This window comes from Octodon degus, unplaced genomic scaffold (assembly GCF_000260255.1).
Source record: "Octodon degus isolate 3935 unplaced genomic scaffold, OctDeg1.0 scaffold00106, whole genome shotgun sequence".
Classification (NCBI taxonomy): domain Eukaryota; kingdom Metazoa; phylum Chordata; class Mammalia; order Rodentia; family Octodontidae; genus Octodon; species Octodon degus.
Genome location: NW_004524682.1, coordinates 8,353,923 through 8,371,202, shown reverse-complemented (window position 1 = coordinate 8,371,202; position 17,280 = coordinate 8,353,923). Strand labels below are relative to the sequence as shown.

At 36.1% G+C, this 17,280-nt stretch overlaps 1 protein-coding gene across 1 annotated transcript in view; it reads left to right on the top strand.

The window, feature by feature from the left end:
- Positions 1 to 17,280, top strand: part of Tmprss15 (transmembrane serine protease 15) — a 133,901-nt gene that overhangs the window by 94,590 nt on the left and 22,031 nt on the right. The window contains exons 18-20 of the mRNA XM_004639096.1: positions 6,563 to 6,658; positions 11,699 to 11,748; positions 12,633 to 12,807. Of these exons, the coding sequence (XP_004639153.1) occupies positions 6,563 to 6,658; positions 11,699 to 11,748; positions 12,633 to 12,807 (321 nt within the window). The remainder of the gene's footprint in view (positions 1 to 6,562; positions 6,659 to 11,698; positions 11,749 to 12,632; positions 12,808 to 17,280) is intronic.

Sequence of the window (17,280 nt, the reverse complement as noted above, 5' to 3'; positions counted from 1 at the left end):
ACTTGTTCTTGGGAGGAAAGAAACTTCAGGCAGGATGGACTTCAGCTGCATGCTTTACAGAATCTTACTGTAAATGTTCATTTTTATTTACTTTTCAGTATTTTGAGATTTTCTCTTTCAAAAACGAAAAAATGATTTCAGATAGGGCTGTTAATTTTGTGTTTTCCAATAACATTTTAATATGTTGCTTGTTCTTTGTTTCTTAAAACATTTAAAATCTAAATAGTTTCATAAACCTGCTTTATATTCTGTCTTTTGTGAATATAAATTGAAAAAATTGTGCTCAGTTATAAAAGGATGAAGTTTAAGTGTCAGGATTCGAAGTACAGGCGGCACATTCTAATTAAATTCCAAATTCTAATACTGAGCATTGACATTTTTGTATTACTGAATCTTCGCATTACTGAAGTTCTTCATCTATCAACATTTAAAATGTAATTGTATCAGAACTTTATAAAACACTTGAAAGACTATTTTTTGAGTAATTCTAAATAACCAAAGACAACACATATACACCACTAACTACGACTTGTTTACTTGTGTCAGATTTGAGATAATAAATGTAGAAAACACGGCAACATAAGACCATGCTTGCCCTTTTTGTATGTGTGCCTGATCTGTAGCTTTCTCCAGGCAATAGTTGCTGCTGTTGCTTTGTTTTTAATGATCTCAGGATTGATCAAATGATCTTTACTGGATAGTCACTACATTTATCAATTCTCCTTTAGCTCACTTTCTTTCTAAAATAGCTATCAGTTAAAATAATTGAGCATCAATGTCATTATAGCTCAGGTCAGTAGTAAACATGCAATATATAAACTAGGTAAAAAAACATTTCAGTTTTTTCAAACTAAATTTTTTTCAGCTTTTCTAATTCAAGAAATTGATGTATCACTTCAGTAGGTATTAGAAGAAATGTCCAAAGGATAGGTTATTGAGTCTAAAACTCCTCACACACCAAATATGTATATATGAAAGTTAAGATTGTTGTGAAGGATTATGCAAAAGTTAAGATTGTCATGAAGAATTATGTAAATATATATATATATATATATATATATATATCAGGGATCAAACTAAGAACCTTGTACTTGTCTTGGCAGGCAGCACTTATGACACTGAGCTATCACCCCGGTCCCTGAAGTATATCTTTAATAAACATTCTTCAAGATGATGCCCTACTTAAAGTATTTTAAAATATATTATCTAGTAAATTAGAACATATATAATCCATATTATATATATATGGAGAAGGGGCCTTATATAAGTAGAAATAAAAGATCTTCCATTCCTGATTCTGTTTTGTGTTTCCCTATCTATAATGGACAACAAAATCTCCTGGAGACTTCACAATATAGCTATCCAGACCCCATTCTGACTTTCTGATTTAATTGGCTTGTAGTAATATGTTTTTGGTGAGGCCTAATATTCTTGTCTAGAAAATACCCTGCAAGAGTCTACTATGGAAAGAAAGGCACAAAGAAAACTATTTAGAAACAAAATCTTGTACCTGATTAGTATTTTAATTAAAAAAATAGTTCTATTAGTTTATTTAAATTATTTTACATTTATTTATCCATAGAATTTATATTTATTTCATTTCTTTCATCTCACTGATAAGTATCTGCAGGCTCTTTGATTTGGATTAGGCGTGTGAAGTACTGTGTTTTGCCAAAAACCTCAAATTACCTGGTTCTTTGTTTGGTTTGGTTTGGTTTTTCTGGTTTTTTTTTTTTCAGTGTAGTGTGGTTTGTGCTTGTTTGGAGATCAGTTCAAAAACTATCTTACTATACTGTACTGCTTCTAATGTTAAGATTTTATGTATAGCATAAGGAATCTAGCTCTAACTATATTTTCCTAAGAATAAAGACATATTTTTGTAGCATGTCTTAGGATCTCCAGGAGTCCAAGAGTTATTGTGAGTTTCTTCCATTTCATTATGTTCCACTTGCCAACTTATAAACACTTGTAATCTTTAGAGATCTGTTACCTTTTCATCGTGCATACATTCTAAGTAACTAGCCACAATGGTAAAAACAAAGTCCCCAAGATACAAACCGCAAGTATATATACAACTGGGAGAGGTATAGAAGAAATGTGTTGGGCTTGTCTTTACTTAATTTTAATTGTTTATAAAAATATTCTGTGGTCTTGAACATGCCATTGGGCTCATTGAAATTTTTATAATTTGGTTATCTTGGGACGATACTTCGCCCTGAAGTATTTCCCATTCCCTGGCAAATAAAATTTCTTAGATGGAGGATAAGAAGTAAACTCAGAAGGGAAGAAACAAAATGATCTGTCCTAATAAAATGTGCATTTTGATAAATGGGGTAAAAAAACTATTTAAGGTCCAGGGAGATGGCTCTGTGGAATAAGCACTTCCCTGGCAAGCACAAGGGCCTGAGTTCAATCCCCGGTTCTGAAAAAAAAAACAAACAAACCCAAAAACAACAACAACAACAAAAACTATTTAGAAAGTATTCAACATAAGGCAGACACTCAGCAGACTGAGATGTGGGGACATAAGTGAACACAAGAAGACAGCTGTGTCACAGGGAGATTGAAGGTAACTAAGATTTACAACCCTTAACTTCATGGCAAAAGTATGCGCTAATCAGATCAATGATGTATCAGGAGTTTTTAGGCAATGCAAATATAACTAAATATTCTTTGACATTTTCAAGAGTCAAGATTTTCATGAAGACTTCTACGAGAATCTTTACCAGTGACAAATTCCAAGTTTTCAGTGATCTGTTGTGAAATTTTCCTTTCTGCAAATGTGTCAGTCCTTAAGAGTACAACTAGTTTGCATGAGGAGGTCTTTCATGACCTTCTGAGAACCTTTCTGACCTAAATCCGTCAGTACTCTCTAAGTGCTTCATGCCTGCTTTGTTTCCAAAGCTATACTAAATTCATTTATATAAACACTGAGATAAAATGATCCTTCTGTCCTCATAAGGGGAAAGAGTTCATCTCTAACAATAGCAATCATAAGGCTCATCTTTCTTTTGGTAAGCCTATTTTGGGTTTTATTAAGGGAATAGTAATGGCTTTCTTTGCTTGAATTATGTTTATCTATTTATCAAATTAAACAACATGATTCTGAGTTCAGTAATATTAAATAGAGTCTCCATTGTCTCAGTTCTTTGTTTAGGAGATAAAATATCCCAGATATACTCTCAATTCATTCATTGAAAGAAACAGGGACTGTGCTCTACCCAGCCCTATTCTCATTTATCATAACAGCTCTACGTGTTCCTTGAAAATTCCCTATGTACAAATAGCAAAGGGCCAGTGTTAACTATAGTCCAAGGAAGACACCAGGTCGATTTATTGGAAAAGCAACAATTAATTATGTTAGCAAAGAGATACGTCAAGTTCTTGTTGCCCAAAAGAATATGACTGAATCAGGATGTGCTAGCCTACAGGCATATTTTTATACAAAGATTAAAATCTGCAATACATTGAAGACAAGAAAGAGGATAAGTAATTGACAGCAAAAGAAACTCTCTAGCTGAGCCTGAAGAAGAGCATGGGGATAATTAAGAGAAATCTTCAATCTGTCGAAAAAGAATTCAATAGATTTTTCTGGGAAAAGAAAGCCTAGGGATTAAGTGTCTCTTGTCTTGTGGTGACCCACCAATGATGCTTAAAAATCTAAGTGACACACTCCCTCTTTCTCATAAATCATATAGCTTCTAGTTATAGAGTTTGTTAAGCTTTGAATTGAATGAAAAGTCAAGCATGTAGGAACTTACTGAAAAGGAATACGGAAAATCTTCTTTGCTTGTTGTTTGTGGCCCCGTGCATCTTTTTAAAGCATGAATCCTGCTCAATAAAAGAAAGGCCTGCAGAATGGTGCAGCAATCCTGCAAGAATGTCATTCAGATTGATCATCATATAGGTAAACTAAGGACACCTGAAAGTAGTAGGAGGTGCACATAATCTCAGCTAGTCAAGAGCTGGGGTAGAAAGGTACAGGTTCAAAATCAGACTAGCCAACTAAGCAAGACCTTGTCTCAGAAAATGAAAAGGGCTGGCATGTATGCAACTTGGTGATTGTGTGGAAAACCTGGGATCGATCCCTACTACATGAAAACAAAACAAAATCACCACACCACAGCAGAAACAAAAGTTATTGGGCAACGTGGAAAAGTCATACAACTTCTACTTATTCTGCCTCCCTGCAGACTTAAAGTCTCTGTTTATTTTTTTATTATTTTATTTTATTTATTGGATATTTTATTTATTGGATACAAGGTCTCACTATGCAGCTCGAACTCACAGTGATTCTCCTGGCTCAGCTTTCCCAGCACTGAGATTACAGGGGTGTACCACCATGCCCAGTAGTCTTCAGAGTGTACAAAATCAGCTTTCCTAGCACCATTTGCTAAAATGACTATACTTCTTCCAGTGAAGGTATTTGGCCCCTTTCCCAAAGACAGGTGGCTGAGTGTGTTTGGAGGTGTTTCTGTATCTTCTAATCTAGTCCTTCGAAGACATGGGTGTACGAAAAGACTTTAATGAACAAAACCCAGGTTGCATATGAAATATTATAAAGAACCAACAACTGGGATCTCATTAAAAACCTTTAAATGCAACAAAAGAAATTATAAGTTTAGTTTCATTGAAAAGTTTGTGTTAATATTGTTTAGACAATATTTCATGCCTATAACTTATACTCTAAGTAACTACTGTGAAAATAACAATGCACAATGTGGTAATTATAGTTACTTTAACAGCCTGTTTTGAAGCTCTGTTTTACTGTTGCTTTTCTTCTTTTTAAAATTAAAATAATCATTAATGGGATTTTTTTTCTCTGAATGCCTTCAGGGCAGGTTTGGCTGGCTTGAGTTGTGCTCAGCCTGACTGCTTTGTTGAAGCAGCCACTTAAAGAACTGAGCTAAAGAGCAGGCCCCAATAATCATTAATGGAATGAAGAGAAAATGCAGAATGGGAAAAATTATTTTCAGTTATTCCTCAGATAAAGGACTAGAATATATCAAGAATTCAAAAAAATCATAGTCTCCAAATTTAAGGGCTCTCTCCAAAAATGGGCATCATCAATGAGTAGATCCTGCTCTCAGGCGAAGTACAAAAGACAAATACATATATTTGAAAATGTTAAACATCACTGCTCATTCAAAAGATTCAAATTAAAACAATTCTAAGATTCCACATACCCCAGAAAGAATGACCATCACCAAGAAGCCAAACAATAACAAATGCTGGTGAGGCTGCAGGGAGGAAAGGAACCCATTTTCTCTGTTGGTGGGAGTATAGGTTGGTGCAACCTCTGTGGAAAAAGCAGTGTGGATATTCCTCAAAAATCTAGGACTAGACATGCCACTGAATCCAACCATTTCCCTTCTTGGTGTCTTCCTGAAAAATATAAAAACATCGTATCAGATGGCTGGCCAAATAGCTCAGTGGATTAAAGTGCCTGCAAGCAGGTGCATGGGCTGGGGGTTTGAATCCCTGGCTTACTGTGCTGGTCCTGCCCTTGGGGCACACTGAGAGGACCATTGAGACTGGGTGTGGTAGCACACATCTGGAATCTCAGCACTTGGGAGGCTGTAAACAGGAGAATCACTACGAGTCTGATCTAGTAGTGAGACCCTGAACACCCTGTAGACCCTTCCCTAAAATACAGGAAAAAAAATAAAAATAAAAAAAAATCATGCCACAAAGATGGCTAAATCAACAGCTAAATCTGGAAAATGACACAAATGTCCATCAACAGAAAATGGATAAGAAAGACGTGATTTTTTATGCAATAGAGTACTACTCAGCCATAAAAGCAGGATAAACGAGACATTTCTAAGTAAATGTATCCATCTTAAGGCCAAACATACCTTAAGCCCATGAAATAAACTGGACACACATATGTAAATACTATATTGTTTCTCTAACATGAGAAACTGAAAGTGTAAATAAGGACCAACATGCATGACAGATATTGTGAAATAAGAAGAAAATGTTCAAATGGGAAGGGGAACTAAGTAAAAGGAGAGGGAGGAAGGAAAAGAAAAGGGAAAAATGAGAAAAGATGGAAATTAGAAACAAAGCAACAAAACCTTTGTAAATAAGGAGAGGAACATGGGCTGAAGGTAGGGTAGAGGAATGGGAAATAAAGAATCAAGCTATATCATGCACAGGTACAAATTTCCAATGATAAATGTAATTGATAGGTATATCAGCAATTCACCAATAAACTTAATTTAAAAAAGAAAAGTCAAATGAAAAAGACACAGAAGTGATAAGTGCAATGACTTTTAGCTCTATAACATATGAGAATATAAAATAGGACCAGTGGTACTATGCAAAATTTAAAATTGCATAAATTTTGCAAACTTTAAAATTTAACGTCATGAAATGTCACAGAATTCTTCCACTAATCTAAACTAACCATTAGGTAGCTAAATGTTAGAATTTTATATTAAAATGTTTATCCATTTCTATCTTATAATTTCTTTCAGTGTCTACTGCATTAAGGAACTAAAAATGTAGTTAATAGATTTTTGTTTATATATTTTTTCTCTACATGTTTCTTCCTTAGGAATGAAAACTCATCAATACCAACATTATCCACTGGAGGAGGACCATTTGTAAATTTGAACAGAGCACCCAATGGCAGCTTAACACTAAGACCCAGGTGGGTTCTAAACTTTTTGATCTTAGAATGGGTGTGCAGGTACTGAAACAGATAGATCTTTGGAGCCAGTCAGATAGGAATGCTACCACATGTTGGCCATATATTCTTAAAAGATATTTGACTTACTGCATTCTTTGAATATACTATCTAACAATATCTAAGTGATCCTTTGATATAACATTGCCTAATATATATAAGTAATTTTTTCTTAGCAAATAAAACATGATCAGTAAATGGAAATGCCCAAATATCTAATTGGACCTTTATTTTCTCCTGTTTTTTAAAGTTAGGCTTTTTTTTTTTTTTTGTCTTTTTGAGATAGGGCTTCAATACACAGTTCAAGTTGGTCTTGAGCTAGCTTTGTAGCCCAGGCTGGCCTCAAACTTGCAGAGATTCTCCTGCCTCAACCCCCCAAGAGGTGTAATTACAGGCATGTACCACCATGTCTAGCTAAGTTAGGTTTACCTTTAAAGATTTATTTATTTATTTATTTATTTATTTATTTATTTATTTATTTGGTATAAGCCCTCACTACACAACTCAGACTCATAGTTATCATCCTATCTCAGCCTTCCCAGCACTAGGATTACAAGCGTGCTCCCCTACACTGTGTTTCAATGGCCGGCACAGCTCGGGGCTGGCACTGCATGTGGCACTGGGGATTGAACTCAGGTCCTTCCACTTGCCAAGCAGGCATTTAGACCACCAAGATATCATGCCAGGCCCAAGTTTCTCTGGAAAGCCTTACTAAGCTTATCAAAAAGGAGCATCCTTCCTGTCTTAAAGGTCTGTTTTAGCTTAGTTTATGACATTTCTCCTGTTTAGACACTAATGGTAATTTTTGTTTCAAATTTGAAAATTGGCTTCTGGTTTTAGTGGTTCCATTAAAGGACAGCTGTGGGCAAGAAGAAGTTAACTATAAGAAGCAGCTGAAATTTCAGTTAAGAAATTATGATGCTAATACTAATTTATTTTGCTTACCACATTGAGTGATGCAATTATTAGAGGAAAAAAGCTAGCATTTCCAAAAGTGTAACTAGTTAAATAGATTGATAGGGGAATATTTTTAGAACCACTAAAAGGACCTTGCTATTGAGTGTCCTATATCAATGTGTACGGGGCCTTAACCGATAATATGAATCTCATCAGGAGTGAAACAAACTATCTGCAAGTGAGAAAGCAGCCACGTAGATCCCTTCCAAGAGGGTTTGTTACTATGATGTCACCATTAGAGACCTGCAAGGCGCTTGTACATGGAAAACATCATCTTTTCATGTTTATAGGCATTTTAAGAATTAGGACAAGCAAGGACAAAAATTCAAAAACAATGCAATTTAATTATATGCATGCCTCAGAACAGGACTACATTATTCTGTGTTTACAAAAAAAAAAATGCCAGTACCAATTTACACTGGCATCATTATTAAGAGCTTGTTCATGATATTTGGCAAAGAAAGTATTAATAGACAAACTTTCAGCAGGCTAATAAGCCAATTAGTTAAATGGTCTTAATCTGTTCCTTAATTAGAAATATTTTACTGGGTTGCCAAAATTTTGAATGCGTTCATTCATTTGGTTAGTTAATTTATGCACTTATTTGCTTAATGGTAAGATGATTATGTTGAGTGCCTTATGAAAACTGGTGGTTTTGAAAATATCCTTGTACTAGTGAGTTGCAAGTAAAAACTTAAAAATGAAAAGGATGTCAGGGAAAAGGATTCTCTCAGCTATGAAAGTCTACTAACTTGTATCTGCACTATTTATCCTTTTGTGTGACATGTACAAGATGCAGAACACCATTTGCCATGACTGCAAAAAGACCTCCCAAAGGGCAATCAGCAACATGACTCGATATGATTAGAAATATTAAGCAACTTGTGCACCTGTCAGCACATAGCTTTCCTTTTTTTTTTTTTTTAATTCTTGATCAACTTCAATAATTGTTATGGAAGTGAATGAAAGTCTGACATGATACATATTGATGAACATTTTGTTCTTAACTTGGTGGTAGACACATTATACAAAGTGCTTATCAAATGTCTTGGTAAATATCTGATATGGGACAGCACTGCGATCGAAATATCCTTGCAGTTATTTTCAGTCCATGCAAAAGCTCTGACAGTGTGGTCATATATGACATATGAATGATATAGTTTATGCACGAGGTTGAAGAAAAGAACACCTGACTGATCATTGGCTTCTACAAGGTCACAAAGCCAACACACAGTGGGAAGAGTCTAACCAACTCTGTTTGGCCACAAAGCCTTCTACTTCTCTAACATGTTATCCTCGAGATTCCCTAAGGCAGCTGCTGGCTTTAAACAGCAATGTCGTAAAGGAAAAAGAAACAAAAAAGGAAAAAAGGACAAGCATGTACTTTTTAACAAGATAAAAGGTCATACTGGACATAAATGTGGACATAAATTACTTTTTTATTGTCAAAGGGTACATGTAAGCCCTATCTATTACTTCAGCGGGCCAAGGAAAAGACATGGGATCATGACATTGTCATTCTTGCTACACACAGCAATAACCCAGGTCTCATTTCAGGACAAGTGCCCAGACAGTAATTCTGTTTCTCTTCAAATTCTAGGAACAGATGTTAAAGTAGGACTTTTCTCTATGCTTATTCTGCCTAGAGAAAAAGCAGGCTACTCTTCTATTTTTTTTTCTGTACAAGAAAATTTTAATTACTCAAAATATGTAAGAAAGGAGATACTAAATTAAGGTGAATTTCTAGTTAGCTATTAAGTTCATCAGAAATTGTTCTGTATTTTTAAGGTTGAAATTAAGCATTGCTTAATCTTTCTGAATGCATTACAGTTACCTTAAAAAGGGACAATTTTGAAGTAATATTGGTTGATGATGGCTACAAATGTAGAAAGAGCTTTAATGAGACTTGAAAATATTCCTCAAATGCAAGGGAATATCAGATGAATTATTGAGATCTTCTTTGAGATATTAGAGATATATATTAATGTATCTACATAAATTTCCACATTAACATTATTAATAAGATATAAATGTGTTTCCGTATATATGTGCATATATGTTGATTTTTTTCTCTATTCTAAAAACTTATGTCAGTAAGACAACATAGATATATGTGATTTCAAGTAAAATTTATCAAACTTATTCCAGAAAGATTGGATTCCTATGACTGGACATGCAGAATTGTTCTGTTTTCTGTTTTGCTTTTCAGTTGCTGCCCAAAGTTCAAGTGCTTAAATAACATGCACAATTAGATGAACTTAAGTACTTACATAAATATAAATAGCTTAAATTATCTGTGTAAATATGTGTGTAAGTTTTAATGTGCCAAATATCTGCAGTAACTGCATTAGGTCTTGTGGCCAAGTACAGTACTATAATTCTTTATGTTATGCTGAACTCTAGTGGTTGATTTGTATAGCACATTGTGAAACAATTTTTCTTTGTTGTCCACTTAAAGTAGAATGTTTGACATTGAAAATGGGTGGCATCCAAATTTTTGGAATAAGTAATAAGTTCTTCAATTATTTATGCACATCCCTTATCTTATATTTTCTTTTTACATGTCTTTCTGCCTTAAAACAGAAACTATGATTCACTCATAATTCAGTTCTTTGAATGAAGCTCCCAGCCTCCCACAGGGCTTGGCACTGCATAGTGGCAGGACTAGCAATGCTAAGGTTACTCTCTGCAGTAGCTCCCCCTTACCTAAGATTGCCTTTCCACACTTTTAGTTACTCAGAGTCAACTTCAGTGTAACGATAGCAAATAGAGATTTAAAGAAAACTAAGTATGTTTTAAAATACATGCCTTTCTGAATAGCATAATCAGATCTTATGTTGCTTTGCTCTGTCATGCATGGATGGAAATAAGGCCTTCATCCAGCACATTTACAGATATGGCAGATAACACTACCTTTTCTTTAGTATTTATGAGTTGACTCAGTTATCTAATTGACTTGTGGTATCTCAGGGCTTGCATTCAGATAGTCTTTTATTTTATTTAATAATGACTCCAAAGCACGTGTCGTGATGCTGCCTTTTAGAATATGATAAAGGGAAGCCATGAGGCATTTCCTTTATTTAAAAGTTGAAAATTTTATTTCACAAGAAAAATGAATCATAAATTGAAACTACAACGATCTTTAATTCATCTTAAGAATAATTTCTGTCCATGAACTGATTGTGCTCACAACCAAATATGTAAAACTTATAGTCATTATGTGTGGTAAGTATTTATTTATAATGAAGAAAAGACATTAAATTATAAAGTTTGGCATATGAGACCCTGCACACACACACACACACACACACACACACACACACACACAATAAAGTTCAGTGGTGTCTATGGTTTTAGGTATCTATTGGGGATCTTGGATTGAATGCCACATAGATAAAGACAGACTACTATGTTGTAAAATCAAGAAATCCAAGATTGATTCTCTCAAAAACACAGTCAGGATCACTAATAAAGTGTCTATTATGTATTAGTCACTCTATGCATCATTTTTACTCACATCTTGTGGGTAAGGAAAAACTGAAATACAATACTTGATACCCACAACTTCAAGAAGAGGTTTAATTTGGCTCATGGTTTGGGGGATACAGTCAATGGTAAGATGGCATCAAGGCAGAGACATTGTAGTGGAAGGCCATGGTGGGATGAAACCCTGAGCCTACAGTGGCTTGGAGATAAAGCCAGGAAATTGCACCAGAACAGAAGGAGCTGAGGACCATCCACGTACAGTAGGCAAGGTCATATCTCCATGACTCACTCAGACACACTCAAAACTGTGCTTTACTAATCTAAAAGGTTCTTCTCAATTCAATCAAGTTGAAAAATCTTAATTACTGTTCACAGAGATTTAAGCAGTAAAGTAAGCATGCAAACATCTCTATTTTATTTTAGATGAGGCCATTTTCAGCTGTGACTTTCAGCCTTCTTGTAATACACATATGATAGGTGGATTAAAAACTTCTTTTGACTGAAAAGTTAGGCTACAGGACTTTGTCTTTTATTTTGAAATATATTATTCTTCTATTCCAGTAAACGGTGCTTACAGGATTATCTGATATGGCTGCAGTGTAACCATCAATGTAAGTAAATATTTTGTCATGGTATCCTTGAAGTATTCAATTTAAATTCCTGAAAAATGCTTTGTCATTGAAAATAATTTTTCCACCATTGAATCCTTAATGTTCCAAAGAAATGCAGCATTTCCTCAGCTGCCAAATGGTTTCAAATTTGAACTTTCTATTTCTCAACCAGCAAAATAAAAAAAAATATGATCAGGGTTCATAACTTTGTCCTTTTGTCAAAGCAAACATGCAACCTGGAGAAACCTGCACCAGGCCAAGGATGAGTCACATGTCTTGTCGGGCCGCCAACGCTGATGAGCTGATGAGTGATGTCTCCCTGCTGCTTGGGCCCAGACAACTAATAATGCTTGTGTTAGTGCATTACAATGTTCATCATTGTGCTTTTCTGTGTGTTTTTATTTATATAGAATATCATCACCGTAGCTCCAAAGAAAATCAGTAATACCAGCAGTAAAACTCAGAGAAAAACTGTGAGAACTATGGTAAAGTTAAAGCAAAAACTCATTGCAAAACTTCTTAAAGTACAGCAGAAATGAATTTATGAGTATAAGTTTTGAACCTTGCAACCAGCCACTTGGCTTTCTTTATTTCTTATGGAAAAAAATATGTGCAGTTAGTGGGTGTGATGGCACACATGTGTAATCCTGGCACTGGGGAGGCTGAGGCAGGAGAATCACTGAGACTTGGAGGCCATCCTGGGCTACAAAGCGAGTTGAAGGCCAACCTGAACTGAATAGTGAGACACTGTCTCAAAGAAAAAAATAGAGTTCAGTTTTTGAACTTGTGCATGTTCAAATGCCAATTTGGAACACAATGAATTTCACACCTAAGGTATCACTGTACTGCAAAGTAAAATATATGTACTTCAATTATTTTAATAGCATGTGGAGAAAAACTAGTGGCCCACGAAGTTGCTCCTAAGATTGTTGGGGGAACTGATGCCAAAGAAGGGGCCTGGCCCTGGATGGTTGGTCTCACTTACAACGGCCAGCTGAGCTGTGGAGCGTCTCTCGTCAGCAGTGCCTGGCTGGTGTCTGCCGCGCACTGTGCATACGGGTGAGTATGACGTCACACGTCCCCAGCCAGAAAAGCCCACGCTGCAGGTGCTGCCCACCGCCCTGCTCCACACAAACCCCAAGCCATCCCACCAGGAACGTGCTTTCAGCTGTTATTGTCCTATAAACTTTCTAATGATTTTCCACTTAAATCATATATAAATCATACATAAAATATTATAAAAATAAAATTCAATTAAAAATCATCAGTTATAGATATCAACAGTTCATATTTCCTACATACAAGAAAATTGAAAATGCCTCCCATGTCAAAAAGATAAACAGTTTTGGAGTGTGGAATTAACTAGAATTTAATGTATAAATTACACTTCTTATCATTTAATTATGATAATATTGCTTGCAGATGGTCAGAATCAAATGATTTTGAGAGGGAGCCTTCAAATTACAAATATATTTTAGTCTACAAATTCATTTGCAAGCACTTAGGTGTAAATAAAAATATTTAGTTGCCAAGTTAGAACTACTTTAATGGTTTGTGACTAAAATTTAAAAGTGATATCATTCATAAATAATTGGATTTTGTTTAAAAAATGGTAAAATATATCCCAAAAGCTAGAATTTATTTTCTCTCTCTGAAAGCAGTCACTCTTAAATCTGTGGCCCAGGATGTAGAGAATAATTCTAGAAGAGCAAAGACAAAAAGAAAATAACCCTGAGCATGGGAACACATTAATTTTCTACTTCCATGCAAGGGAAGACAACTCTTCAGATACCTCTGTGGTTCAGAAAGAAAAAGAGGGTAAAGGTGGCTTCCTCTTGTGAGACTTTCGTGCCTGCCCTAGGACTGAGCCCCTGCCTCCACCTAGGCAAGGCCTCCAGGTGATGCGCACACCCATGAAGGTCAGGCATACCTCTCACGCCCTACCTGTGCGTGCAGGCGTGGAAGAGACAGCTGTAGTTAATCAGACTATCGACTGAAACTCTGCCAACATAGACAGTGAACATTGTCCTGTAAATAAAGACAAATTGTCAGACAGAAAGAGTTGTTATGAAAGTTTTGAAAATGAAGAACAGCAGGAGAAATGAGTATGAAAGGACAAAAACTATGTCAAGGAGCCATAGATACTGAAATGATGACAATTTCCATAGTTTGGTCCTCGGAACCTGAAGAGGTAGCTCTGTAGGTCATATCTAGATAACCCACTCGCTGGCCTCCAGGGGAGCGCTAAGTAAGCTCATTAGATGTTCAATCTCCATCTGAAACTCTCTGATATTGTGCATTAGGTACTGTATTTAAAAATTTAAAGAGAATAATAGTAAAAAACAACAGAAATTATACAGAATTTCACTAAACAAACAATAGGAATTCGACAATGGTTGTTATATTGCATATTGTTGTCTTCAAATTAGTTGATCAGATTTCCAGATATAAGCATGCAAAATTGATCAAAAAAGTTATGAAAATTAAAAATGAGAGAGAAAGAAAAATTTAAGCATTAACTGCTCCTTTGACTCAACCGGCAGAAATCAACAGTAAGGTACTGTACTTAAGAAGGTAATTCTAGCGTTTCTCACATTCAGTGTTCCCCATTTTGACTTCTATCTCTTTTATCTGTTTTCAATCATGTCATAACAATATATCTAGCAGTCAATTTTCTATCGTTTTTTGAATATGGCTTTAGTCTTTATTTATACATATTCTCTGTTTCAGGCAAATCACAGATGGGCAACATCTATATTTTTTCCAATACTGGGGATTAACATTTATATGGTAATTTTGCTACAGATAAAAGAAGTTTAAGCTGAAGTGTTAGTCATTTATGTCACATGTAGCTAGCTGCTACAACCTTGCAGGACTAGCCCTGGATTTGGTGCATTCCTCTGTTCGATGTTCTTGCAGAATGTATGCTTTCTAAATGTCAACTAGGCTTGCAGTAATGTTAGTGACATCTTTCAATTATTTCTCTTACAAGCGTGCATTTATAGGTCAGTGGCATCAATATCAGATCTTTTAAAACTACAGATATATAAAGGAAATAGAAAGCCAGTTTCATCTATGGTGAACATGATGCAGAACATAAAATGTCTTCGGTGTCAAAGGGAACAAAAATGGAAAAAGATGAGCTAGACTAGCATTGTGATGAATTCAGACTTATGCTTCTATCTTCACATTTGGCTGTCTTTGGCTACTTGGTGGAATTACTTTTTCTTTCTCTAGTAGCCAAGTTTTCTTGCCTTTTTGCTTCATGTTTCTACCTAAGAGTTTCTGACTCTACTTTAGATATTCTTCTAAAAATGTTTTTGTCATTATGCTAACCCTGTCTGTTACTACGGTCTTTAAAGTGCTAATTATGAAATAAAAAGTTAATTTTCTAATTGAAATGAACCCAGATAAAGCAATGTATTAAACCCATACCGCACAAATGGCTTGTATTGAATGCAAACTTACTCCAGGAGTTATTTATTTTCTTCTTAAAATCTTTTTCCAGAAGAGAACAGTTTACTCTTTCTTGTAGTTTGGTAATCAGGAATGACTCAGGCTCTACTCTCTGTGGGATCTGCAGACTTAGAAATCCAAGATGGTGGTTTCCTTGCCTGGTCTGGCGCCTCTGCTGTGATGACTGAATAGCTAAGGCTGGCTGAGCATTGCTCCCTCCATATAACCTTTCACACAGCTCGCGCTTCCTCAGGGGATTGTGGTTGTCACAGATCAGATCTTTACTGGCCCCCAAATCTCATGTGTTTGAAGGTGGTTGAACCATGTCAACATCTTACTCAAAGGTGGACCACCCATAAATCAGGAACCAAATGTGCTGGTAGGTGGCAGGGCCTGGATGGAAGTGGCTGGCTGTGTGCGTGGCCTGAGAGTGTGCGCTCCTGTCCTGGGCTCCCCACTGTGCTCTATACCTCCTGGTGGGCACTTTTCCCCTCCATCACCTGTGCTGTGCTTTTTCTTCTGGGAGCCAGCTGACACTTGACTGAAACTGTGATCTACAAGATACTTCTCCTCACTTAAGGTGTGAGTGTTGGGTGACAAGTGGTTCAGGCCACTATTTCAGGGTTGCTGGATTTCTCGTACATTGGTTCAGAAATGACAGAGTGCCATCTTTGCCACATTTTATTTGTCATGCCAAATCTAAAGGTCAAGGAGAAGAGAAATATATGTTACTGTTTACTAAGACAAGTAGAATATGTACACAAGTAAGAATGGATTTTGCAGGTTCCACTCTTTCAAAGCTAACTACCACACTTAGGAAAGATTTGTCTTTCATTTAGGAAAAGTCACTCTCCCCAGTGACATTTAAGTATGGGTCATTAGTCAGAACTGGGGTGCATGCTCTGTCCTAGGTGAAAGGAAAGTTAGGAATTCAAGTATTTTCCTCTCTATCTCTGCAGTTGTAGCCAACAGAAGTAAAGGAGGTTGGGTTGGGTGTTGTGATTTGTACTCTATCTTCTTCCTCATACCATCTGGCAGAGGAATTCCACAGGAGAGTGACTTTGGGATGCCCCATAAGACATTTGGAATACCTTCTCCAGAACTCTTTCTTTGTTACCTCTCCGCACTTGCTAACTTGCCAATGTGGTGCTTCGGCTCTTCTTTTCTCCTTGCTCCATTTTCTCAGCTCTTTCCTTAGTAGTTACTAGTATTTATTAATTGTAAAAGTTTATGGCATTTGCTGGGATATTTCCATACATTTATGTATCATGTCTTGATCAAATCTATCCACCCTTCTTCTACCCAATCTCACGGCCCCCTTTCCAGTCCCTAATAATTTATTTTCTAATTCAGGTCACCATTATCATTTAAAAATTTCCACATGTGAGAAATAAGATGTGATGCTTGTCTTCCTGTGTCTGGATTTTTCCATTTACCACGACATCTCTCATTTCCACTCATTTCCCCAATAACGGCAGGATTCCATTGTTCTTTAAGGCTGACTCATGCTCTGTATTTTATTTATCCATTCAGATGTTAATAGTTACCCATATTGTGAACAGTTGTGGTAAACAGTGCCAAAATAAACACTAGTATGATATTGGTCACATTCTTCTTCCCTGACACATAATATCAAACACACAAAACTTGAACTGGAAGAAGTTCATTTTGACTCATGGGTTTTAGAGGTGTCAATCAGCAGTCTTCTGGCTCGAAGGCAGTAGCAGCCTGGTGGTAAACCTGGCCACAGAATAGAATGGCTTCTTGTGGCAGAGAGGAAACAGAAAGCAAAGAGAGATAAACACTCATGTAAGTCATATCTCCAGTGACCTAGCTTCTAGCTTCTCTGACCAGGGCCTGCTTCCCAACTCAACTCTGAACTCATAAATGGATAACTCTGGTGAGCTTAAAGCCCCTGCCCTCAAATAACCTTCCAAAAGCTTCTGCACCCATGAAGCTTTGGGCAGGGCATTCTAGATCTACACCATTACAGGTAGACTCCCTTTTGTGCTGACTTCATTTCTTATGGATATATACCCAGGAGTGGGATACCTGGATCACATGGAACTTCTATTT